Source organism: Ambystoma mexicanum, chromosome 6p (genome assembly GCF_040938575.1).
Source record: "Ambystoma mexicanum isolate Mex_15411 chromosome 6p, UKY_AmexF1_1, whole genome shotgun sequence".
In the NCBI taxonomy this organism is placed as follows: Eukaryota; Metazoa; Chordata; class Amphibia; order Caudata; family Ambystomatidae; genus Ambystoma; species Ambystoma mexicanum.
In genome coordinates this window covers 1,462,806,494-1,462,832,947 of record NC_090935.1, presented here as the reverse complement: position 1 = coordinate 1,462,832,947, position 26,454 = coordinate 1,462,806,494, and the positions used below count along the sequence as shown (strand labels likewise).

The 26,454-nt window shown below is 44.7% G+C and overlaps 1 protein-coding gene across 1 annotated transcript in view; it reads right to left on the bottom strand.

Annotated features, from left to right (window-relative positions):
- GC (GC vitamin D binding protein) overlaps positions 1-26,454 on the bottom strand; it is a 334,882-nt gene that overhangs the window by 186,611 nt on the left and 121,817 nt on the right. Inside the window, exon 6 of the mRNA XM_069626269.1 lies at positions 12,525-12,619. Within this exon, the coding sequence (XP_069482370.1) occupies positions 12,525-12,619 (95 nt within the window). The remainder of the gene's footprint in view (positions 1-12,524; positions 12,620-26,454) is intronic.

Below are 26,454 nucleotides of genomic sequence, written 5' to 3'. Positions count from 1 at the left end.
TGTCTCATTGACTGGGAGACTACAAATACCGGAATGCAATTCAGTAAAAGGCAAAAAATGGTCTCTGAGTGCAAAACTTTCAAGGACTGACAGTAGCACGGTTAAAAAAAAAAAGAATGCATAGCCCTGGACAATGCCAAGCAGGCGCATAGAGCCCTACGCGCAAGAGTGTATGAGACTGGGGACAAAGCCAGTAAAATGCTAGCATGGCTAGAATGCAGGGAAGAAGGGTGCAACCATGTTAGATGACTCAGTAATGGTGACTCTCACTCTCCCACTAACAACGGACAGAGACATAGCGGAGGGCTTCGCCACATTCTATGCGGATCTGTATAGAGCACCCCTCTCCCCCATAGACAAATCGTTCATGGAAGAAATAACCCTCCCACCCTCACCACAGAGCAGCAGACCCTTCTAGAGAAGGAGATTACAGAAGAAGAAGTGACAGCAGCCATGTCGGGACTCCAATCCGGGAAATCCCCAGGCCCGAATGGCTTCCCAACAGAACTATGGCAGGAGATAGAGGTGAAAGAGATTGCCCCACATCTACTGCGCATGTATCGGCACGCGCGAGGCCAGGGCTCCCTGTCACCAGACCTCAGAGAAGCCATGATAATAGTGCTACCCAAGGCAGACAAACCCCCCGAAAACTGCGGGACATACAGACCGATCTCCCTCATAAATGGCGACACGAAAATCCTTGCGAAGGTACTAGCCGACCGACTCCAATTGGTCATTTCATCCCTGATCCACCCGGACCAATGCGGCTTCATGCCACAGAGGTCAACCCGGATGAACATATACAGATTACATTCAGCTCTAGAAAGAGCATACAGATTTCGGGGTCAAATGGCTTTGCTCGCCATCGACTTCGAAAAAGCCTTCGACTCGGTGCACTGGGAGGCCATATGGGAAATAATGCATTGTATAGGCTTCGGTCACCAATTCATGACATCGGTGAAACTCCTATATAATTGTCCAAGGACGAGAACCAGGGTCAATGGCTGGAGGTTAGAACCCTTAACCTTAGGGAGGGGCACGAGACAAGGCTGTCCCCCATCAGCCATGATATTCACGCTAGCCATAGAACCCCTCGCAACACTGCTGAGGGAGCCAGAGATGTGGGAGGGCTTACGATGGTCAGAAACTTGGGAAGACAGGGTCTCACTGTATGCAGACAACCTATTAATCTACCTGAGGGACCCGGTCAACTCAAGCCCTGCAATCACAGACTTGTTAGAGAGTTATGGAGCCTTCAGTGGACTACGAGTCAACTGGTCTAAATCTATTTTATTCCCGATAGGGAGGACGCACAACATAGCCCCAGCAAACTGCCCATACCGCATCGAAAAAATGCGACCCAAGTACCTCGGCATACAGATGACAAACAGTCTCACAGTTTACATAACCGAAAACCTACATCCCATCACAACGAGATTCGTAGAGGATATGCGTCACTGGGCTTCGCTACCGCTAACTATACTGGGCAGAGCAGCCCTCTTCAAAATGATTGCCCTCCCCCACTTCCTATACGTCCTACAGAACGCCCCACTACATATCCTAATGCATGAATTCCAGAAAATAGATTGCGCCCTTCGGAAACTGCTATGGTGCGGTGGTCATCCGCGTATATCACTTTGCCACTCTCCAAAAATCCATCTGGGAGGGAGGAATTGGACTGCCCAGGCTACAAACATACTACTGGGCAAGCCAGATGGCGGTCGTGAATGACATACTACATGGGGACGCAACATTGCACATATCAGAGCAATAAACACCAGCAGGGGAACACCCTCCATCGAACTCCTATACCGCACCCTGAACAGAGCTTCCCCACCGTCCATGCTATCGCTTCTGCCTCGGATATGTGTAGAGACACATAAGTACATGGTCTGGGACATGAAACTGACACCAGAGCAACCACTATGGAACAAAAGACATCTCCCAGAAATCAACAAGCTCCCTAAATGGTCCACCTGCGTAACACACAGGATAACGAGGATCAAAGATGTCATACAAGGGGGCGAGATAGCCACATTTGATTCTTTGCAGTCCAGTTTCTCTCTCCCACCAACAGAACACTACCACTACACCCAAATGAGGCACGCACTATGGTCCCATCTCCCGGACATGAACAATATGCCTGAATATACCCCGATTGAACGCAACATGATCCCCGAAAAGATCAACAACAAAGTCACCTCAACAATGTGCAATGCGATCACAGCCTTTTCCACAAAGGATTTAGTCAGCCTCAAGGCCAAATGGGAACGGGATGTAGGAGAAATACAACCAGAAGACTGGATTACTGCGTTAATGTACCCAGGGAGACCGCAATCTCATCCAGACTCCGGCTCGTCCAACTTAAGTTCTACACCGTACCTACTACCCGAGAGTGGCCCTCTTCCGGTGGGGAAAAGTCTCAGATCCACGGTGCTTGTGCTGTAAACATGAGGAAGGCACCTTCTTTCACATTTTATGGGAATGCGACCACAGACAGCAATACTGGCAGGTGTGTTGCGACGAGTTATCTAGGGTCATAGGCAAAACAATACCAAGAGAACCAAAGCAGCTATTGCTGGAGGTGGATGACGAAAGCGATCTGTCAAGATATGAAAAGTTGTTTCTGTCTACTGCCACGGCAGTGCTCAGAAGGAACATTGTGCAACTTTGGGGCTCGGAGGCCACTCCCAGTTTCGATCAGTGGGTCACAGACGTCGACATATGAGCCGCAATGGAACACCGATGTATACCGCAAGAGGTTGCCCTGACAAAGCGAAGAAAATATGGCAGAAATGGGAGGACATTCACTGACTGGTCTGCTGCCTAGCCCGGTATCTACACTTAGAAGGAAAGTGCGAATCATGCAAACGCCAATGGAACACTGCCTAACACTGCTAGTAATTCTGAGATTATGACTGGTTTACTGACACCCAGGGAGCAAGGGGAGGCGGGGGGCAACACGTAGAGTTTACGAGCAACTGTGTTGTTTACAACGAATGTGAAAAATCAATAAAAATTGTTTGATTAAAAAAAAAAGAATGCGGATGCCGTGTGTTATGAGATATTTAAAACTAAGAAAACACACGGCATTCGGGACTGTGGACTGTCTGCCATCCATTCAGTAACCCGGACCGACCCTGCTTAGTTTCAAAACGAGGAAGGATCCAGCCCCCTTAGGCCATGGTTCTCTAAGTGGTCTTGTAAGGTGGGCTCATTTATTAGGCAATATGTCCTTAGGAGGCTGACCTCTTCTTTGCTTTGAAGCAAAGCAGGGTTTCTCTCAGTTACTGCCGGGATGGGACACCCACTTTTGATGCAAAAATATCTATTATTTGTTTGTCTTATTGACTGGGAGACTAGAAATACCAGAATGCAATTCAGCAAAAGGCAAGAAAATGGCTCTGAGTGCAAAACCTTCAAGGACTGACAGTAGCACGGTTAAAAAAACAAAAAATACATTTGAATACCCATTCGGTCGCCCACCCGTGCAGTAGCCGGGACTGACCCTGGTTGTCATCAAAGGGGTACTGACCCTGCTTAGCTTCAAAGCAAGGAAAGGGCTGACCCATTTCTCTAAGTGGTCTTGTGATTTTGGCTCATTTATTGGGTAACATGGCTCGAGGAGGCTGGCCCCTTCCTAACTTTGAACCTAAGCAGGCCTGTCCTGGTTACTGCATGGATGGGAGACCTGGATGGCAATCGTGTTGCTGGCCGACATAGCTGCAAAAAACAAATGCTTTCCTGCCCTCAACAAGTGCCCCCCTTATCTGTGCCAGCTACCCCCACTCCCCATATGGCCTCCTACTCGCTCCTTTCCCCCCACAACACATGCTGTTTCTGTGTTGCAGTTTACTTTGAGATGTCAGTATAGCAGAGGCTACAGAAAGCTTTTGTTGTAAACTCAGTCCCTCAACCCTCTCCAACTCCTAAATTTCACTCCTAGATCTCTAATACGAAGAAGAGCCATTGGGTTGATGGCTTCAGTGATGCTGATGCCCGCCCTTGGGCCCTGAAGCATGGAGGAAGTGGAGCGCAGTGGTAAGAGCCATGCTGGCACTGTTTTAGTGATAATTAAAAGCAGTAAGATCTTGCCCTGATCCTTGCACGAAACAGCTGTGAAGGGACTCGGCTCGGGTATTGGCTGGGCAGGGCATTCTCTCTCCAACTCTCTTTGCAACCCTTGTGCTACGAAAAGTGGCTGTCCAGTGTCCTTGCCCCTCCTGCTCTGATGCTCTACTGCTACCCCGTTGCACTTTTTTTTGAGGGTCACTTACTCCATTGAGGACCATGCCAGGCGTGTTCCTGACCGGGCTGGGGTAGTCCTATCACAGTTTGATGGAAGGTCTCACACAAGGCTCCTAGTGGGTGAGTAGGCTTCGATAGTGCCTTGGCGGGTGCTCCTTCTCCCAGCACACACTGTGAACTTGCAGTGTTGCTTTTAGCAGGGCTATGTGTGGCTTGGGATCAGCAGAGCATTCTTCTGATTACTAGCAGTGCTCTAGCTGCAACCATGTGCTGCAACCATGCACTGCTTCCTCCACAACCTTTCTTTCAATACACTTCCTACCCTACATGGGACTCAGTGATCTACTCCCCTACTGTCTCCCCCCCATGCTGTCAACTGCCCACCCTTCCATGTGAGCTCCCTGTTCCTTTTTTCTCTGCTTCCCTTACTGTATTGTTCCCCCGATGATTGTGAACGGCTCGATGCTTCCCGAAGCCAGGTCCTCCCTCAATAAATACCCCAATAATAACTGCTAAGGTATCATGGGATGATCGCATAGGCATGCAGAGTGAGCTAGCGCTGCAAGGGCTGGTTCAGGTTGGAACCTTGCAAGTTGGCATACATGTACCAGAATGCCCTGGGTGTGGATCTGGAGTTTGGGTCAGTACACCAACTGGCCATGGGATCTTGCTGGTCTGCCCTTTTTGTTTTGTGAATAGTGAATAAGTGGTTGAAGCTTACAATAGGAGGCATGCAGAGTAGTTGGTCGTTGGCGAGTCTCAGAGGTCAAATGTTTGCTGCTGTGCAATCTGTGGCGGATCTTGAAGGCCCTCGTTATGTACACGAGACGCGATTTTGACTGAATGTATTAACAGGGTGCATTAGGTTTTTACAGCATGGGTTCAAAGGTTTGGTTTTCACTAATTCCCATACCCCCATCCTGGATGTAAACAAGCAAAGGGGCAAAGAAGGAGACCCTAACCCAGTAATCTCTGTGGGGCTTCCCCCATTAGGGGGGCCCATTGGATATCCAGGGTGGCCCAAAGACCTTTCAAAAGGGAGTCCGGTGACTGTTTTTAATATAAAATATAAGCAGATATATCATTGGGGGGAGGTGGCATGATGTATTTATAATTTTCAAACAGACCACTGCTAACTCCTCACCAGGGTGACATAATGCATTTTACAGCACCTTTTTTAGGAGGATTTCAAGGCAGCTCTAAATTCATTACATCTCTGCAACAGTCAATCAAGCTGCTGAGCTACCTTTGCAGCTTCCTGCTCTCTGTCACTCAGTTTTCGAGGAATCCGGCTACCAATATGCATATCTGATACTGCTCTAAGTCACTGGATTGCAGCTGTGCTCTGACGCACACTGTCTCTGAGAGACTGGGAAGGGGTGGGGCAGTGGCAGGGCACAGGGGCCCGCTCGCCGTTTGTCTGCCTGGCGATTGGTAAATCTTCCTCTGAGTGACATATATGGTTGTGTGTACTTCCTCCCTCATAAAGAGACAGGGCTCCTGGAGCTGGATCCAGATATGTCCTGCTTGGAATGGTGTATTGGATTCAAGGTCTGACTCAACACAAGAGAGAACATCGGGCAATAAGCACATGAACGTTGACAAATCAAGTACCCCGGTGATTGGTTGGCAAAGGCCCACATTAATACAACTCAATGATGTGGAAAACTCTACTCCCAAGTTCTTATTTAACCTGTTCATCTGCATCCTGAATTTATTGAACCTGGGGACTGGTCCTGCAGTGCACAGGAAGACTCCAAGTCTAAGATCTGGTATGAAATGGAAGCTCTGCCTAGTATTTCAAGACATCAGACCTCTTTTGACCAAAAGCGGGGGGATCTCCCCCTTGATGTAGAGGAACGAGCCAAAATATAATAGAAGACAGAGCTAGCGATACAGGTACTAATCTCAAAACATCTAAGAGGAAGGGGAGACCAGACACATTTAAAAAATTACAACATAATTTTTAATAATAAGCCAGAAAGGTTAAAAAACATGATTAAAATCAGTGGTCCACAATACGAAACTTCTCAAACAAACATAGGAATACGTAATGGGCAGTAAATGCTAGCTAAAACAAATTCAAGAAAAACAGAGTACATCTAGGACAACCTGCTGTGTACCAAACTCCTTATGGATTAGTATGTCATATTGTCACACCTCTGTTTTCAATCCAGAGAGCTGTCTCGACATGTTTCTGTTCACAAACATGAATAACGAACATTCATCAGGAGAAAATAGTTACAATGAAAAACCTAGTTCCTATAGAGTCACAGACTGGGTCAGTCTCATAGCACCTGTAGAGTTAAAAAATATGAAAACCAAAGATCAGCTGGTGAATAGCTAAATTACTTCGTAAAGTTCTAACTTACTGAACTGGAGAACCAAAAAGGAAAGTGTACTTTGTCTGGTGCTCGTGGGGGCTCGCAACTTCAATGGATAAGTTGGAATAGGAAGATGAATCTGTCCTACAAAGTATATAATACAAGAAAAGCTTCTAACATGAGCTTTTAACACATAGCTATATCTGTGCTCACAACACAATCACTAAATCAGTAGATAAAACCAAAAAGGGCAACTATCAGGTAGAGGGGTTACTACAAGTAGTGCCGAGGAATAGAGCTCCCCTGCCTATAAAGGTAGAGGGCGGGCCAAACAGCGTCTCAAGACCGGTAAGGGAAACTCTCCACTACACGTGTCTGATGTTGGTCTCCACGGGACAGGTAGCACCCAAAGGGATACAAAATCAGATATCCTGCAAACAAAGGCCAATAACAAATGCCAATAACAAATCACGAGGATAAGGAAGTCAGAACAAAGTCAAATCGGTGAAGCTACTATTCCGGGTGGACCATAAGTGATAATGTGAAAGGCGCGGTAAGGGGCAAAACAAAACAGATATTATTTTAAAAAAATATTTTAAAGGCCAGCATATTTATAAGCCTAGCAAAACCAACGGGGCAAATACCACAGAAAGGAGTACCCCATGGGCAGATTGGATAACCCGTGAATAGATAGTGAAGTACCATAAGTGAGGCCATAGGTATAGTAGCTCTCGTAAGTAGCTAATGACAACGGCGTGGCGCAGTGAACTATGTCCGAAGAGCAGCACCGATAAATAAAGTGGCAATCCGTTACCAAAAAGAGCCCCGCGGCTAGCAAGAGGCGAGGTCAAAATGCAGGGCGCAGATGTTACATACCTGCCGCCTTTAAAACAAAGTACACAGGATAAAAATGCAGCCAAGGGAGAATATCCCAAAGCACTTTAGCTTAGACCATCTTGCTCCCGAGCTTACAGGATGCAAAGTCAAACACATCTGCAACACTGTGGGAAGCGGAGAAACAAAGTCAGGCTACAGCCCTGATCTAACGATGAGTCAGCGCTCTGCCCGCCTAACGAAGGATGCATAGCTGCATGCAGCGGTCCAGCGTAGGAATGTACCACATAACGCTGCTATTGACGCTAAGATAGATGTATTGACGTTGTCATGGAGACAGCCTAAGTCCTATAGCTATGTCCATGGAAATGGGCACACAGGCAAGGAGGAATTACAGCAAAGTAAACATATCAATTGTTTTATGTACTTTCATGAATTGCCTCAATCAATTTGAATAAAGTGTTATACAAGATCTAACAATAAAATTGACAAGATTCCCACAATATTGCCCTGAAATGTTCAAAATGTGCCAAGTTCACACCAGGCAACTTTTTATTTCAACCTTCCCACAACCAAGTCTGGCCAATGTTCCTGAATGGATCATTGTCCACGCGGACAAGTTCATTATAATCAGCAAAGGGTCAGGCTTTTCCAATAACCTTAGCCGTTTGAGGGCCTTTGAAGTATTGTCCCTTGGTCAAATTTGATAGAGCTCTTCCATGGCTGCAGATGCATTGTTGCAATACCTGAAGCATTGAAATCAGTGATCATAAAAGACAGACTGATATTGATCCACCCGGATATAGACAGAGTAGACACTGCCAACCTGTTTGTACAGTAGTCTACCGGGTTTCCTCTCTGATATTAAAGAGGAACGAGCCAAGCCATAAGCTCTGAAGGATCCACTGATCCCAGTAAATCCTTGATGCTCAGTGTCTGAGTGGAGCCGACACGACGAGATGGAACCCCGAACACCGGGCACGGAGAGAACGAGCCTTTGAAAGAACTTGAGACCTGAAGCTGCTATCCAAGACAGCAGGCTAAGCAAGCTATGGAGAAATGGCGTGCCCACAACCATGTGTCCTCTGGAAACCTTGTCTGCCCTGGTCACTAAGATGTAAATCATAGGATAGAGGGTGTCGCTGTGCCATGGGTTTTTCAGAACAGACGGGGGTTAATATTATTCCTAAAGCTCCCATTGTCAACCCAATGTTAATGCAATGAATGCCACGATGTCTATTGGATCTAATCCTCTTGACAAGACAGGTGGAGTACCAAGAAGAGGCAAATATAACGACAAAAACTAAGTGAAAAAACAAACAACAACAAAACACAAGTCTCAATTGAAGTAAGACAATTCTATATTTGGTTGCACAAGCAGATTGTGAAGATCACTGTTTGTCTGGTGGTTGTCCTGCCAGACCTGTAAAAATTGCAACCAATATCCGTGATATGAATCAAAACATGAAATGTGATAATAAAAAACAACTTGTTATATTACGACACACACCCTATACTTTCCTGTTCTCTAGTCACAGAAAAAATAGGTTTAGATCCAAGTGGTGGTGTCAGATAAAAACGGACGGACATGCAGATAAGAGGGAAGAATGATAGGCAGAAGTAAGGGAAGAGAAGCATATAGTTGACAGTAGCAGCAAAATTAGGACAGGACGTGCCTGCCTGTCCTACCACAAAATTAGGAACAAATCAATACGGTCAACATGGTTTGTGCTGCTATGGTTGGGAAGTAAGTCCTTGTTGTTCCCAGTAGGAGGTCTGGAAAAGAAAATGCAAAAAAAAAAAGTCCTGATATTTCTTGTCAGGTATATCGTCTTTTTCCGAGGTAAGAGTTTGCCAACGCAGTGGGGGATCCTAATTTAGAGGAGGTGTCAAATGTGTGGGTGGATGGAGTGAACCCCACAGTCCCCTCACAGTTCTTGCGTTTCGGCGGTTACTGATCACAAGGAAAGTAAAGAGCAGTGATGTATTCCGCCTTCATCAGGGCAGTGATGGTTAAGTTCTGCGAAGATAGAAAGAAGAACATCTTATAAAGGGAGAAGTGTTGTTGAGATGGGGTGCAGAAGGCAGCAATTGACTCTTGTGTTGGTATCCTAAGAGGTAAGTCAGGGTTAGTATTAAAGTTGTTGAAAAAGTAATAAACCAAATAGAGAAGAGAGAGATCTCCACTAGAGCCACTTATTCAGTGTATTATTCATGCAGAGCTTTCTACTGTGGCTGCCTGGTCAGCAGTGAAATAGATAGAAAAGAAGTGCACTTATTCGATCCAAATACTCCCATTGATCCCAGCAAATCCTTGATACTCAGTGTCTGAGAGGAGCCGACACGAGGAGATGGAACACCGAACACCGGACACAGAGAGAACCAGACTTTGAAAGAACTTGAGGCCTGAAGCTGTTATCCAAGACAGCAGGCTAAGCATTGGAGAAATGGCGTACCCACAACCATGTGTTCTCTGGAAACCTTGTCTGCCCTGGTCACTAAGCTGACCAGGAGGACAAAGAGTCAAGAGCACATTCGCTGAAACACTGTATAACTGAGACAGAGTGGAAACTGCATTTACAAAGCTTAACTCAGTTTATGGCCAGCAAGGACACTAGGACTGGAGCCTTTGCCTTCCCTGCAACACATAAAGTGCCTGACATGTGGTGCCACTCCTGTGGTGCCCACACTTCACTATGTAGACATCTTTTTGGGCCAACAATAAATAACCATTGCAGAACCAGCAACGAAAACTGACCTTGTGTATTGTGTGTATTAAGCACTCCAAGAGACTTTCTGAACATGGATGACTTACTTTTAGCATTCAGGACGGTCAATAGAGACAATCAGAGGGTTCTTAATGTGGGTCTTAGATCATGGTAAGGGCCCATAACTTGTGTCCCGTCGATGGTCTTGCGCAGATCCTGCTCTTCCATCATCTGTCCCTCCCGCTCCCTACTCCCACCGCTGGGCCTGTACTTCTTCACTTACTGCCCCCCCAGATCCCTTCCCCTCCCTTCCTTCCACAACCCCTATTTCCCCCACTTAATGCTCTCGATCCGCTCTGGGTCCCTGGCTCACAAAGTCATTGGATAGGCATTTGCCAGGCACTTCCATAATATGTCTAGGCACTAACACCATTTGACAGATTTTGCAATCTTATGGCCTAGTAGTACCATGAGGGCAGTGCCCGGAAAATGCAGATTCCATGCCTACAAAAAAGCCAAGACCGTTGGCTATGCCAATCCTTGTTTTACTTGAGAAATGCCCGGCACACTCTGTGCCAGCCATTTTTCAACCAGAAAAAGGGCTATTGGCAGCCGGACAGTTGAGGGTGCTATAGCTGTAACACCCTAGGATACTGCCTTTCCCAGGTAGTAATGGGGCCAAAGCCCCATTAAAGGCTCTCCCTTAGCTTGCTGCATTAGCAAGGACTCTGGGCCATTACCACTTGGAAAACCCTACTTCCACTGGTGCTGTTGCTTAAGTTACCTGCACAAACACCTTCAACAAGAAGTACCTTATTATTTAATATTATTTGGGCACTTTGAAACACAATTTCTTTTTGTATAAGCACCTTACAAATGCACAATAAATAAATAATTATTACCACTGAGTGGAACTTCCTTTATTCATACTATTACTACGTTACTCTAGATTCTTGCCCATCTTCCTCTCCTCCTGATAAGGTACCTTGCACAATCGACCACAGTTACCGGTAGGCGGGAAATTACAAGCATATGGAAACCTTTTGCCTACACTTAGGATGGTGTCCGCCCACCCTGAACACCGTGCTCAGAGGACCCTCTCGAACAAAAACCAACAAATGAGTGGATAAATGGCACAATGACACTTCATGGTAAAAGCCCCTTGTTGTTTTAGTTAGGAAATTAAAATAACATGGTGGTCAAGAAGTCCTACAACTTTACCATAAGTCAACATTGTTCACCTGTGTCACAGTTATATGACGATTGCACAAAGTACCAAGATCAAGTGATACTCTCTTGCTCACTGTGCACAACCTGGCAGCTATTATCAAAAATCATTACCGTCTGGCAAGACATTTATTTATTTATTTAGTTATTTATTTATGTGCATTTATAAAGCGCACAAAGCAGGCAAGAGGCATCCTGGCGCTGTTACCTGGAATCGGCTTAGTTACATTTGCACATAGATGTACTTAATTATGCAGGACGTGTTACATGAAGGGTGATAAGACTGCACAGGGTTACATAGTGTGTAGCACATACAGTTGTTTATAGTCTACATGCACAGTTGTCTCGGCCTCACGCCGAAAGTGGGTTATGTGGGAGGTTTAGGCAAATATTCTAGTATTGATGGCTTTGCGAAATGCGAGGTGTGAGGGTTCAGATCTGAGGGCGAGCGGGAGGGGGTTCCATTGCTTGTCAGCGATGGAAGGGAAGCTAGCACCCCCTCCTCTGGCACGCTTAACTATGGGTACCGGTAGCAAGTTGGCTTAGGGTGATCATGTGGGTCTGGAGATGGGGGGTATGATAACTCTCTGAGAAAGGTAGGGCGGGCCGTGAGATCGATGCATTTGTGGGTGAGGGCAAGTGTTTTGAAGAGGACACGTTGGCGGACGGGCAACCAGTGGGCTTGTTGTCTGGCTGTGGAGATGTGTTCCCTTTTAGGGATGCCTATGGGTCATTTCAAGATTCATTCAATTGGGCCATGTCCACATCACTAAATCTGCCACCACAATTTGAGCTATAGTAGCTGTGACAGTTGTGGAAGGTTTGACTCTCTCACTTCACAAAATGGCTGTAGGCACAGTGAAATAGAGCCTGGCCCTAGCGCTGTCTATTGAGTGTGGGTGGAGGTGCCTTGACTTGGCACTCCGGGAAAGGGTGAGCAGCAGATGTATTGCTATGTTGATTTATACCGCACACCGCTACCACCCAAGGGCAGGATGTCCATGCGGCAACCAATTAGTGGGTGAACTGAAGGTTTCCACACTCAGCAATGTCCCCGGATGCTGGCTGTGGGCAATAATGCACTGTAGACATGCCATGAACCAATCACTTTTGCAAAGCCTGACGCTAGAGATGAAAATCACTATGTCGGAAACATATTTGAAAAATGACAAATATTTTGTACCTGAACCTGATCTTTGCGTCTCCATAAGTTGAGTGGCGGGAACACATGCGGTTTGACATCACCGTCAATATCTGTAATGCCTTTCGCTGCAGTTTCTGAAAGCACAAACACAGGGTTGACAAGGGATTAGCACATCATTGCAATATATTCATGGCAAATGTAAAGAGAGCCACGAGGATAGCGACCATCAAAGGGACAGCAGGGACGCTAACACGGCTAAACACGTCCTGCCTATCATTGTGTTCCTCAAAGAAGGAGCAGCTAGATTCTTAAGCTGAGCGCGGAGCCCTGCAAAGGCACAGCCGTTAGGCCCTCCACTACAGGCAAAGGCTTCAAGCGGAAATGGCATTGTGCACCTGACACAAAGAACTAAACAGTATTTGGGGAATTTTAAGCAGAAAATAAAAAAAAGTTGATGGTTGGGGAAATGTCTCTTGGAATACGGAAGAAAGCCTAGCAGCTGCACTGTTTATTTACTGGAGGCAAGAGAAAGGCGATGCAGAGCCCAAATTGAGCCTTGCAGGAGAAGGGCGTTCAACAGTGTTCAAAGCAAAGGCCTCATAATACCAGGGCCCCAAGACCACCAAGGTCCATCCCCATCCTGAAATGCTCAAATGCGGGTTTTGTTACTTACACTCTTTGTGCATACCTGCCTGGTCTGAACACGGTCGGGGGCCAAGTCCGATACATTATTTCCCTCCCCCTGAAAATGAGCCTGGTTCTATTTCTGTGGTGGGTTTGAAATGGTTGGCAAAGGGAGACAGGTGAGTTATTTGGCTGGGCCCTCTGGACCCAGTCTGTCTTTTATGATCACTGATTTCAATGCTTCAGGTATTGCAACAATGCATCTGGAGACGTGGAAGAGCTCTAACATGTCAAGTTTGACCAAGGGACAATACTTCAAAGGCCCTCAAACGGCTAAGGTCATTGGAAAAGCCTGACCCTTTGCTGATTATAATGAACTTGTCCACGTGGACAATGATCCATTCAGGAACATTGGCCAGACTTGGTTGTGGGAAGGTTGAAATAAAAAAGTTGTCTGGTGTGAATTTGGCACATTTTGAACATTTCAGGGCAATATTGTGGGAAACTTGTCCATTTTATTGTTAGATCTTGTATAAAACTTTATTCAAATTGATTGAGGCAATTCATGAAAGAACATAAAACAAAAAAAATATCCCCAAGACAAAATGATGCTATAGAAATACAAGTCATCAGTAGCAGAAGTGAGCACCATAGCCATTCTATATCAAAATGTTGACCTTTGACTTAGCCGGAGAGCAATGCAAGAGCTAAGACTGATGTTGCGTTACTATCGTTCACACCTAGGAGTGGTTTGCGTGGCTGTATCATGCAGTCAAATCGTTCTAACGCACACTTGACAAACTCAACCACTCAAATGGTCTCCTGGGAAGCCCCTTTCAGCTGCCACAGAAGGCTCATTAAATCTTGGCCATTCCTCGCATCACAGGGCACCATCGCTCTTACTTATCCATTACATGGGCTGAAACTCATTGATGGCAATGATGTGATATCACCAGACTGTTTCAATAACCACTGGTAAATCTGAGATCTCACTGCCTGTTATGAAATAGTCGTAACCTTTGACTGCATGACCGGAAGTTAGAGGGTGTGGCTGACAGAGCCTTGGTCCATTCTGGGCTATCGCATCTAGCAAATAACAAAGTATCTTTATGTATCCTGTGGTCATTTTTATGATATCAGAGTTGCAAGAATATACTCATCTTTCTAGCTCATGACCGGCATATCCAAGATACTGCTGTATTATTCAGTTGTTTGCAAGGCAGTTCCATGTTCCATTTATTAGTGTATTTTATTAGATGGCAATATTGTTGCATTCACACCTTAGGTTCAGGCTCACTTGAAAGCATTTTCAAATGTTGTCCTCACTTTATGGCTTAGCAACGGTCCTAGAGGCCGCGCCAACTGCTGAGCAGCCAGTGTACGCCTATTCTCCTCTGCCAGCACCACTTATGCACCTAACAAATTGGGTGATAAAGTATGGCATCTCTGAGATGTCGTTAAAGGGGAAGTTCACTCACAAATTTTATTGTCTCAAAAGATGGGCCATAATAAAAAATATATATACAAAATAGTTTTAAAGAAAGTCCTATGTCAAATTTTGAGCAAATAAGGCTCAAAGACAAACATTTCAAGCACTAGGAGGTCTCCATTTTGTGAAATAAATGAACCTCCTGTGCTTGTGTTAAGCTCTGCTCTTGCAGCAATAATGAAGCAAAAGCCCCCTGCTGGGAGCTTTTGCTTATTACAGTCGGAGAGCAGAGAATGCTGTCAGGCTCCTTCCTGCCCTGCTGGTGAGTGCTTCTTTGTTTTATTGCTTTCCCGGGCTCCCCTGAGCTGGGGGAGCCGAGGAAACTTAAAGCGAAAATTCAGGCAATTATAAATGCAACAGCATTGTATTTATGATTGTGTGGCTTTCTTTTTAAGTCTCCCGGACTCCCCCATCTTGGGGGAGCCCAGGAGACTTAAAAAGAATGTAGCTGTGATTATAAATACAACGTTGTTGTATTTATGTATGCCGTGCCTTTTGTTTCAAGTCTCCCGAGCTCCCCCGTCTCGGGGGAGTCCGGGAGACTTAAAGCGAATGTACTAGCAATTATAAATACTACATTGTTGTATGTGTAAAGACCGGAGGGGGGGTCTGCACTTCCACTCTCTATATGGTAGAGGGGGGGCACAGAGAGCCCTGCCAAGATTCTCTATTATTGGTAACGTAGCAATCAAGGCCTAGCTTCTCAGGAGGTGATGCGAGCTGGTTCTTAAGTACAGTGTAATCCCCAAGCACCCACAAAGGAATGTCCACACACTGTTTTGGTTGCAACACAGTCTTTATATAATTAATGTTCAAAGGTATATACAATATCACGGTAACTCACTTTGTACTCCGAAAATCAGCAATGGTAAATATATACAGTTTCTAAAGTGGTACCACTAACGTTATTAGATCTCATTAAAGTCCATACAGTCAGAATGACACACATATCAGAATAAAGAGGAAATCAGCAGTAGAGAGAGGAAGAAAAGCAAGATGGTTGAACAATTGGCAGAATACTGGTCACTACCATTAACCTGTGTGTGGAGATCCCCCCACCTGGGCAACCTGTAGAAGAAAGATACAAGCCCAGTCTATATATTGTTCACACTAGACTTTCCAATAGTTCTGCAACCCCAAATACCTTGGCGTTGTAGCGTTACCCTTCTTGAGTGTCCTCCCTTTCAGGCAGGAGTCACGGGTCGTCGAACGTCTGACGGAGAACAGGTCAAGCTACGACGGTGAAGTGGCCACGTCGTTCCTAGCGGTACTCGTTGACGGGGAAGTGTAAACGTCCTACCAGGAACAGGCGTGCGGGGCACCTCGCTGTCGATAGTTCTGGACCACAAAGAGTTGAAGAACTGTGGCCCAGCAAGGGCGTCGAGTCGTCAGTGTCTCAGTGGTCTTTGGGTGGCGGGAAACCCACCGGTGAATGCTCCTCGGCGCGTCGACGGTCAGGCCTTCTCGAGCAGGGTACAGCAGCAACGATGCGCACGAAAGCATACTTGGTTCAATGAAGTTCTTAGGTAATGGCAGCGCGGCGGCTACAGTCGGCGACGGCGGTCGTCGACAGTGGCGGACAACAGTCTGGGCGCTTCTCCTTGGAGTTCCGCAGCAATCCCCTTATCGGATCAGCAGCCTGTCGAAGGTCTGTCTACCAGGGAGCTTAAGCAAAGATCAGCTGTGCACGATAGTCCCTCGTAGCTCGGGAAGAGGGGGCCTTACCAGGTCCTCTCTGGGTCAGTTATTGAAGCACAGCAGCTTTCAGATTGTGAAGGAGAGCAACAGCAATTCCTCTCGTGCAGCAGGGTTTCAAGATCAAGCGTCAGTTACTCCAGTAACTCTTCGTAGTGGACTTCAGCTTCTGAACACAATTCCTAGCAGTGAGTGGTCCCCAGATATACTGTTGATCTCCCATTCATTCCGCTGGGTCACACTCAAGCATCCAATCACGACTACGGTCATTCATGCAGGCAGGCAGCCAATCAGGCACACAGGGCATTCAGCCCATTCACTTCTCTCCAGACACCCACAACAAGTTATGTGTATTGGGACAAGTCCCGAGCCATTCAACACTCCAAGCTGCATTCATACCGGTTTCCGGCAGGGCTGTCTCAACCATTGTGTCAACCACCAGATACTAGACAGCCACAACATAGAATGTATATTCATCACACACTCCATTCACCCAGGTCCCACCCACAGGCATACCCACAACATGCGGTCGCTGAGAAGGCTCCAGCCAGTCTGGTCGGCACTTCCCCACACTACCATATATGGAACTTCCACCTAACAGCCAGTCGGGGGGAAGGGACAGAGGCAGGGCTTCTCGGGACTTCAGGAAGATCAAGGTAACAGGTGATGGAAGGCAAGAGGCCATGGGGGCCATTTTGTCTCCATCCAGAATCTACCGATTCCAATGACAGGGCCCGGGCATCCCAAAATGGAGGACGCTCAGGGCACCAGTCATTTCAGCATGGAGCTGCCACCAGTACGTACCCTGCTCTGTGGGTCACACACAGGTGCCCAAAAACATACACTAGGGGCACAGGGTGCACCCCTACCCATGGGTGCCATAAGGGTATCCCATGGGTCTGTTCACCAAACCAAAAGAGAGAGAGCTGCACCGCCAGGAGTCCCACATGAACTCCTGCGCGGAAAACACGACAGAACACACGATAAAAAGCAGTAAAGGACAAGGATACGGAGGCCCTGTCCCTCCGATGCATTTCCAGCATCAGAGTATGTATGATCGCTGTGCCTTTCATTTCAAGTCTCCCGGGCTCCCCCATCTCGGGAGAGCTCAAGAGACTTGAAACAAAAGTGCCCGCACTTATAAATACAACGTTGATTTATGCATGATTGCTGTGCCTTTAGTTTCAAGTCTCCCAGGCTCCACCGGCTCGGGGGAGTTCAGAAGACTTGAAACAAAAGTGCTGGCAATTTTAAATAAAACGCTGCTGTATTTATGATTAAATGCTGGCAGACGGCTAAATATTTATAACTGCTGTGCCTTTCGTTTTACGTTTTCTGTGCTTCCCTGGGCCTGGGGAGCACAGAAAACGTAAAATGAAAGTCAAGGCAATTGTAAATACTTTGGCAGCCTCCTCTCCATGTTAATCTCTGGTCTCCAGCAGCAGTAAGCAAATGCTCCTAATGGCTTTTGCTTGACTATTGCCGTCAGAGCAGAGCTTAACATGAACAGAGAAGCTGCTTCATTTCACAAAATGGATGCCCCCATGTCAAAACGTTGAATCTCATTTGTTCAAAGTTTTACATAGGAACTTTCTTTAAAAATGTATATCTTTTATATATATATATATTTTATTATGGTCCATGTTTTGAGACAATAACATTTTTGAGTGAACTTCCCTTTAAGGATGAAAAGAGGCAACCTTCATTGTGCTGATTAACGAATGTCTTGCCTTCAAAAGTATTTACTACTATAGCCACAAGGAAAAGAAAATGAAGCTCCTGTACTTTAAACTTAATTGTTACTGTTACCAAAAGAACAGTATAACCACAATGCATTTAGCAATTTGTCACATTTCTACTAGGGGTGAACCAAATAGTAGATTTAGGGATTCAGCCAAATACCGAATAGTTGGTCAAGTATTCGGCCGGAGCTGAATACAGAATCGAATAGTTGTGTTTTTAATAAATAAAGCCATGTAGACAAGAAAAACACTTTACAAATTAAAAACACACTTTAAAATATGTATAGCCATTCTTTATTGCATTTCTTTTCGTTGTTGCTTACAGAAGAGGTCTGTGTAAACTATGAACGGAATATATCATCAGAAAATAAACTTTTCAATAACACAGTTTGTATTTTGGTGCATTCGTAGGTGTCGCTTATTGGGCAGGCGAGTAACTGAGACTAGCCCAAAAGTAGTGTATGCATGTATTCAATAACTGTAAGAGGAGAGTGGGGTGGCTCTACTCGTACTTTTAAATGTGCCTTTTGGGTCTGCCCATCTTTAGCCTTCTGGCTCCTGCAAGGCACTCAAAGACACTCAAAGGCAAAAGGAGTGATCACATCAATTAGCACCATGCTAACTGCTCAAGTGCTACTGAATGCAAACCTTTGGGATGCTAAAGCCATGCTTTCTATCTGTGGTACTGAGTGAGAATGAGGCATTTGAAAACTGTCTCTTCAATAATTAATCTTTATTTTTTGAGTGAGATATGTTTGTGGGGTTTTGGGGCACCGTAAAAGACACCAGACGAAAATATATAGGGAATGATGAGTCCTCCAAGGCTGCCGGCTGGCCCTATAGGGAAGATACAGTGCTGATTTTCAGATCTTTCATTGGCATGTGCATGTGTACTTATTTGCTTCACTTTTACATCCATTTGGTCTGATGTTTCTAACTAGTAAACTTTATCTTTGTCTTCCTTGTCTTTATTACACAAATATCCTTTTTTTACTCTCTAATGTTGGAAGGAATATGTCTGCTGCCACAGACGGGAGTGTTTTGGTTTAAACATATAGCCACGTTCTTTAGTACCTTTTGCCACTGTTGCTCAATTCAAAGGGACTCATTTTGACATCATAGCAAAGTTGGAGAGCAGGAATTGTAACCTATGTTTCAATATTACAAGCACATCTCTGCCGCAAGCACACTTCGCACTGAGCCATTTTACTTTCTCTATACCTTTGGCTATAACTTTGGCTTGCAGGCTGAATACAGTTCTTTGCTGCAGGAACACTACCCCCTGATCTCAGGGTTTGGGACTTACTGAGATCTCTGCAGCAGCGACTTTGATCCACTTAATACTATTTGGATAGGGAATTGGTGGGATTGCACCTAAACAAAATGCCAATTTCCAATAGTGACTTCATAAACTGGTGTCAGTGGTCGAAGTGGGCAGTAGCGGTTGGGAACAGTGCTCCGCTGCTTTTTTTATTACGTTTTACTGTTCCTATACTTTTATTTTAAAAAGTAACAGTTCAGGAACAGTTTTAAAACAAAAGTACTGCACTGAATGTTGCCTTAAACTGCAGGCACATTTGTTTGCGGGTTTGTATTGTATGTGAGAGGGGGCGTGGTGATGGGTTTTGTGGGGAGTGGGGCAGGCCAGCAGGGAGCATAGTTGCACTACTTCTTTTCATGCACTTCGACCACTGACTGTTGTTCCAAAAATAGAGGATGCCAGAGATACATTCAACATATTGAGAGTTTTGCTTCAGCTCACCCCTATTCAATAAACCACTAGATGAAAGTCTGTCAATTAAGCACATGAAGGGCATGGACTTTGCACTTTCACACCTCTGCTCTGCCTGCACTTAATCAAAAAAGTCACAGCCGCATTTGTTTAATGATCCCTTTAAACGGATAAACATGACATGGCTGAATGATTCCAGGCAAGCACTGAAAGCAGTACTTTCCATATTTTGTAAGGAAAACTATTTGGCTTAGAGTGATAATTAATAAAGTATTTGGCCGAAGCCGAATATCTCATTTTCACCGGAATTTGGCTGAATACTTACTCAAAGACGAATTTTGGTACACCCCTAATTTCTACATTACCGAAAAGTGCCACCTGCAGGCTGAGTAACACTTTTGGTAATATGGAAATGTGTCATCAAATGTCTCGATTTTTCTGAGTGCGTGCTCTGCACAGGGAACACCAGCAGCACAGCTTCTGTGCCCAATATAAATGAATTGATTGGGCTGCTACCACGACACCTCTCCGCCATGCCTCCCTCTGCCTCAGAATGGAGATGAAAGGATTTGGCGTGGAGATTGTCAGATTTCTGCCCCGGACATACCAGGTCCTCAGAATCGGGCACTAATCCTTCCCTCTTCGTACTCAATCACAGATGTGGATAGACCTTTCTAAAGGGGTATGGTTAGGTGCTTTTCTCTATGTAATGGCAGCGTAAACAATCTTTCTCGAAAAGCAGAAGATTGAGAAAATGAAGCCTTTTAATTATTGCAAAATAAAACCTGTTGTTCTTTCTTAACTTCCTCACACCTATATCAAGAAAAGAACCACAGCCCTCTTATAGACTACCTTAAGTCTCTCATACCCTTGTGGAAGTCAAGGTCTGAAGGAAACAGGAGAGCCAGCCTGGTACATATAGTCTCTGGGGAGAACTTGGGGGCAGTGTGAAAAAAGCATCAGGGAAACCTTTGACCCTTCCTACTGCTTGAATCTACCCCGGATATGTTTTCAGAGTATTTCATGTGCTGGTGAATTTTATAGTGGTTTGGGTTGATAGAAAAAAACAGACTTGGAAGTATAACTTCAAAGGGGCAAACTGCTACAGGAAGGGAGGAAAAGGAGAGGGAAAATTAATTGGAGAAATGCTGCATGGGTGATGGTGAAATAGGGTGCTTTGCAACTGTGAAGTGATCCAGGTAAGATAGCCCATTCCACTTTGCAGTAAGGTATCTCAAATGGTTAATGGCCCTGTCACAGATATCTCTGTGAAACCTATAGGTAACAGATTAGAATCTTGATAGGAAAGGCTCACCCTTTAATCCGTTGTGAGTAAGCAACATATCTACAGTTGAAGCGGGTAATTGAACTGCACCTCTGTAGGTCTTGGGTATGATTCCTCATTTGTAAGGCATCTTTGCAACTGTTTTCCATTATTTTTAGCTCAATGACGCAAGTGGAAGGGAGGGGTCATATAGCTCCGGCAGGCCTCTAGGCCCGGGGAAGAGGTGGTCACATGCTTGGCATATGATGCCACCAAACATTTGGCCCTTCAGAGATATCTTATCAACATACAAGCCCTTCCTTAACTCTGTTGGAGGTTTTGGGTGTACCTAACAGATGGCACTCTTTGCTCCAGGGCCACCATCCTGGCATTTCACTGACACAGCCGGATCTGTAAACAGTCCTTGCCCATCGCAGCAGAAGTCTTCAAGGCCATCTCAAAGTACAAAAACCATTTCCATCCCCTGTCACAAAATCTCCTTTTCTCTGTAGGCCAGTCCCCTTCAGTTTGGTAGCCTGTGCCATTGAGTCCTTATAAGTAGTGGATGTGAAGAGATATTTGTTATGATCTTATGATAGTAACAATGTGGTTTTCCACACAGCACTTTCTGCCAACATTTTGGAGTTTCCTAGTGTTGTTAATAACAAGAGTTTTTATCACCCAGCGCAAAGTTCCTCATTTCATCATCCTCAGAAAGGTGAAATCCCGAGTAACTGCTATAATACCATCTACAACCTACTAGCCCGGAAAGCTGAAAATCACTTTTCTTTGAACTTCTGATGGCAGAAAAGGCTCAATTTAAAGCCACTGCTCAAAGGAACACTTAGCATTCAGAAATGTTCACACACTGAAACTGCCATTGTTTTAGTTCAATATTTGTTATGGTTTTGTTGGATTTTGGAAAAAAGTTAAAGTTAATCATAATATATAACGCATATTTATGTACAACTAATTAAGCAATAGAACCCACAGAGGGGTAGTATTACCGGTCTAGTAATGCGCAGGGTTGTCAGTTACAAGCCCATGCGAAGCAAGGGCATTGATGTAAACCCGGGGCATTACCAGACTGGTAATGCCCCCCTCCAAGGGTTCTACTACTATTAGTACCCCTGCACGTTGTACCGGGGCACTAATAGTATTTTTCTTGAGTTGAGAAATGGCATCTAAACCGTTTCTCAACTTGTTACTGAACTCGAGAAAAAAAAAAAAAAACAAATGGCCGCTATCGATAGAGAAGAAGAGACTAGATGTAGCCCCTTCTCCCTTTCCATGGTGCCCATTAAAAAATATATTTTTTAAAGTAAACAAAGAAAATGGCTGCCAGGGAATGGGGAGAAAGGACTACACGTAGTCCATTCTCCCTTTCCATGGTGGCCATTCGCAAGGCGGAGATGCCCCGGGGACACGTGCCTGGCACCAGCGAGGGCCAACGCAGCACAAGATAGTTGAGCAGGAGGTGGGGGATTAAATATGATGCAAAGTGGGGTGGGAGTAGGTCAAGGGGGTGCAGCGAGCACACTTACCTGATTCTCGGCAAGAGAAGTTGGCAGCCTCCCTCTCTGAGGAAGCTTGGAGCGGGGTCTATACCTGTGTGGTAAGGAACCCATTCCGAGCCTCCTCATTGACTGGGAAGACGCCGCACCCCCCTGGCCGGGCACTAATTCCAGATAAACATTATACCAGGTTAAGTAATTGAGTGTTGCAGAACTGGGTATAAACATTGACTTATATATGTCAATATATCCTCCCAGATGTCAATAACGTAGTCTTCCTTGTCTTTCAACCATCACTTCTTCCAGTTGGTCCTGATGCATGTGATCTTTTGATCAATCTTAGTTTTTTGGATTGAATTTGACAGCATGCGTCCAGCAATCCAACAAGCATTTAAGTGACCATGTTTCTTTATGGATGAGGTGTCATGGGAGATCACCATAGGTGGATCCAATTTTATGGAACAGCCTGATACTAGTAGAATCCCTTTTTTGATTTCTTACCAGCACTCAGATAACAGGCATTTGAGAACCATACAATATGAAGATAGCCAGGAAGAGGCTAACCACATCTCCAGTAGTTGGAATTGTTGTTAATGCCCAAACCCAACATTTTCTCTGTAGATACTCAAGAATGTGTTTATTTTCTTTGGTCAGCACTGTAACCTCCCAGGATAGAAGTCCAATCTGCTATATATTTCCAGATGACTAATTCAGACTCACAAGAAAAGACTGTTGCAAATCTCTCCATTGATGAAAATGACATAAACATGTTGAAAGTCTTCAGTCTTGTAGCCTTGACACACAGGGTTGTACCCAAGACTGGTACTTGGAGACTTAACTGGGACATGTTATGTTGAAAAAAGATTGGACCAATCCCTCTGGTATTCAGAGTTCAAAGGACAGCAGGCCATAGAAGCTGGACCAGCCACTAAAGGGAAGCATGAGTGAAACTTGACATAATTGGTCAAGTTGTTGAATCCCATTGAACTTCCTGCTCCTGATCAGAAGGGTGTGTTGTCAAAAGCATGTTTGGGTTGTTATGTTATGTTAGGGGAGTTTTATTAAGCACATTGTTCACCTGAGGGCATTATAGCTCTGTTGAAGGATGTGATATGTTAGTTCATTCTTGATTGCTCGGAATTAAGGCAGATTAAAGAGATATGTTTGCAGAGCCCTGCCAAAGGTGAGCAGATTTGATTGGTTGCGTAATGGTAGTGGGAGGGAATTCCACTGCTTTGCTGCTTGTATTGTGACAGAGTGTCCACCAAATCTTTCTTTCTTGTAGGAGGGCATGATTATCAGTTTTTCCTGATTTGCTCTTAAAGGGAAGTTAGAAGTGTGAATTTTGAGTTTATTGGATAAAGGGGAAAGGTTGGGCTGTTGTAGACACAAGACCCATACTCTTGAAGATAACTTGTTTTGTTACTGGAAGACAGTGTAAGGTTCTTAAAGCTGCAGTGGCATGGTCATGTTTCCCCAGGGTCCCAGCTGCAGCATTTTAGATCCTAGTCGCTGAATGTAAGAGTATGGAAAGCCCAAGTAGATGTTATTATTGAATTCTAAACGTGAAGCAACAAGCATATTCCTGGTTGTTACCTGATACATGAATGGAAGATAGGGGATTATGTGTTCGATTTTCCAGACCACGAAGAAGCTTATTTTGGACACTGCTGCAACTTGGCTTTTTAGAGATAAATTATTCCAGTATGATACCCACTTTTTTAACTTCCTGTTTGGGTACTGGACATTTGCTGACAGTATTCCGCCGGAAAGAAGGGTTCCAAAGGTTGTGGATCTGGTTTATCATCATAATCTCAGTCTTTTCTGGATTCATTTTCAAGTAATCAGTGCTTGATTGACATTGGGCGGTCCCTGAATTTCAAGAATGAGAGGTCATAGGTCTGATCAAGATCTACTAGGATCTGTGTGTCACCTGTGTAATTTAAAAAGGCTTAACCGAAGTGATGAATTATATACATTAGTGGTCATGGGTAGATATTAAACAGTATGGGTGACAATATAGAACTTTGAGATACTCTGCATTTGAGAGGAGTAAATTGTTACAAGAATGGACCGATGTGGACCTGTTGAGATGTCAGTAAGAAATTAATATAGCCACTTAAGTACTGTGCTTCTGAAACCATATTCTTCAAGTCCAAATGAAGGATTTGGTGGTCTACTGTATCAAATGTGGGCAACAGATCCAGTAGAATCAGTGCACTTGTACCCCCTTTGTCTGCCTTTTGTCTCAGTCGATCTAGTATTACTGTAGTGATTTCTTCAGAGCTACGGGATGTTCAGAAGCCAAACTGAACCTCATCTAGGATTCTAGAATAATGTATGAAAGATTGAATGTGTGATGCTACTGTTCATTCCAGTTTCTTTGATAGAAAGAGGAGTAGAGAAAAGTGATGAAAACATCCCGTTTCTGAGGGGTCGAATATGGGCTCCTTGGTTTAATGATTGATTTTTTGCTTATTGAGAGGAAATACCTGTCAATGGGTTTGAGTTAAACAAGTGTAGAAAGTCCTTCTTAAAGAGTGGGAATATGTCACAGGCTATTTGGGATGGAGCAAGTCTAGGAGAGATTCCGAACTCTTGACAAAACTCTAAATAGTTGCAGTATATGGTGAAAGTCTCAAGGACATCCGATGCTGCTAATTCATCCTGAGTCGGTCGTGTTACTCAAGTCTTTACTGATGTTATTGATCCTTTGTGCAAAGTGGTGAGCTAATCCATCAAGAATTGAGATGGAACTATATCAGGTATTTCTGATTTGTTGGATAGCTCGTTCACCACATCAGATAGTTTTTTTGCAAAGTTTGGAGCAGATTTGATTTTTCTACCATAAAAGAGTTCTTTTTGCCTTTACTATTTCTTTTTTGTATAACAGTTGGTGTTGTCTAAGTTCCCTGTAAAGTGCAGGATCATAGGAATGGCACCATCGTCTTTCCGTATTTCAGACTTAGCATTGCAGACGATTTAGTTCAGGTGTGAAATACTCCTTTCCATCTTTCTGTTTCTGTCGTATGCTAGTCATTGTTAATGGAGCAATACTATTTATAATATCTGCATTGCAGAGAGCTAACATTTCGATGATATCAATAGGGTTATTCGTATAATTTGAAGTGTGATTGGGGGACTGGTGAATAATTGTTCTGAGATTGATTCTTTGGTTACTGGTTTCCAGGAACAGGAAAAGGTGGAAGAAGCTAACTAAGTTTTAAATGATTTTAATTGAACGGACATTTGAAATGGGATACCCAGGTGGTCCATCCAGGAGAAAGAATGAGGATAGTCTAGTTATGAATTCCAGGAGAATAGTTCATGTAGAGTATGTCTTGCTTCGTGCGTCGGATAGTTGACCAGAGCTTCCCAACCAAGGTCTCGAAGGAACTCTAATAAATGTGTGACTGTGGGGTCTATCCTAGACTCGGTCCAATAGTTGACCAGAGCTTCCCAACCAAGGTCTCGAAGGAACTCTAATAAATGTGTGACTGTGGGGTCTATCCTAGACTCGGTCCAATAGTTGACCAGAGCTTCCCAACAAAGGTCTCGAAGGAACTCTAATAAATGTGTGACTGTGGGGTCTATCCTAGACTCGGTCCAATAGTTGACTAGAGCTTCCCAACCAAGGTCTTGAAGGAACTCTAATGAATGTGTGACTGCGGGGTCTCCCCTAGACTCTTTCCAATAATTGAAATCACCTAAAACAAGGACCCTGGTCTGTTTTACAATAAGTTCAAATAGAGCTTCAGAGAGCTCATGAATGAAATGTTCCTAAGGGCCAAGTGGTCTATATGTTAGTGTCACGGTAATGTACTCTAAGATATTCGTTTTTCATTTTCCATGAAGGAAACAAATGGAATTTCCAGCTTGCCGGTACTGAACGCAAGGGACAATATCCTT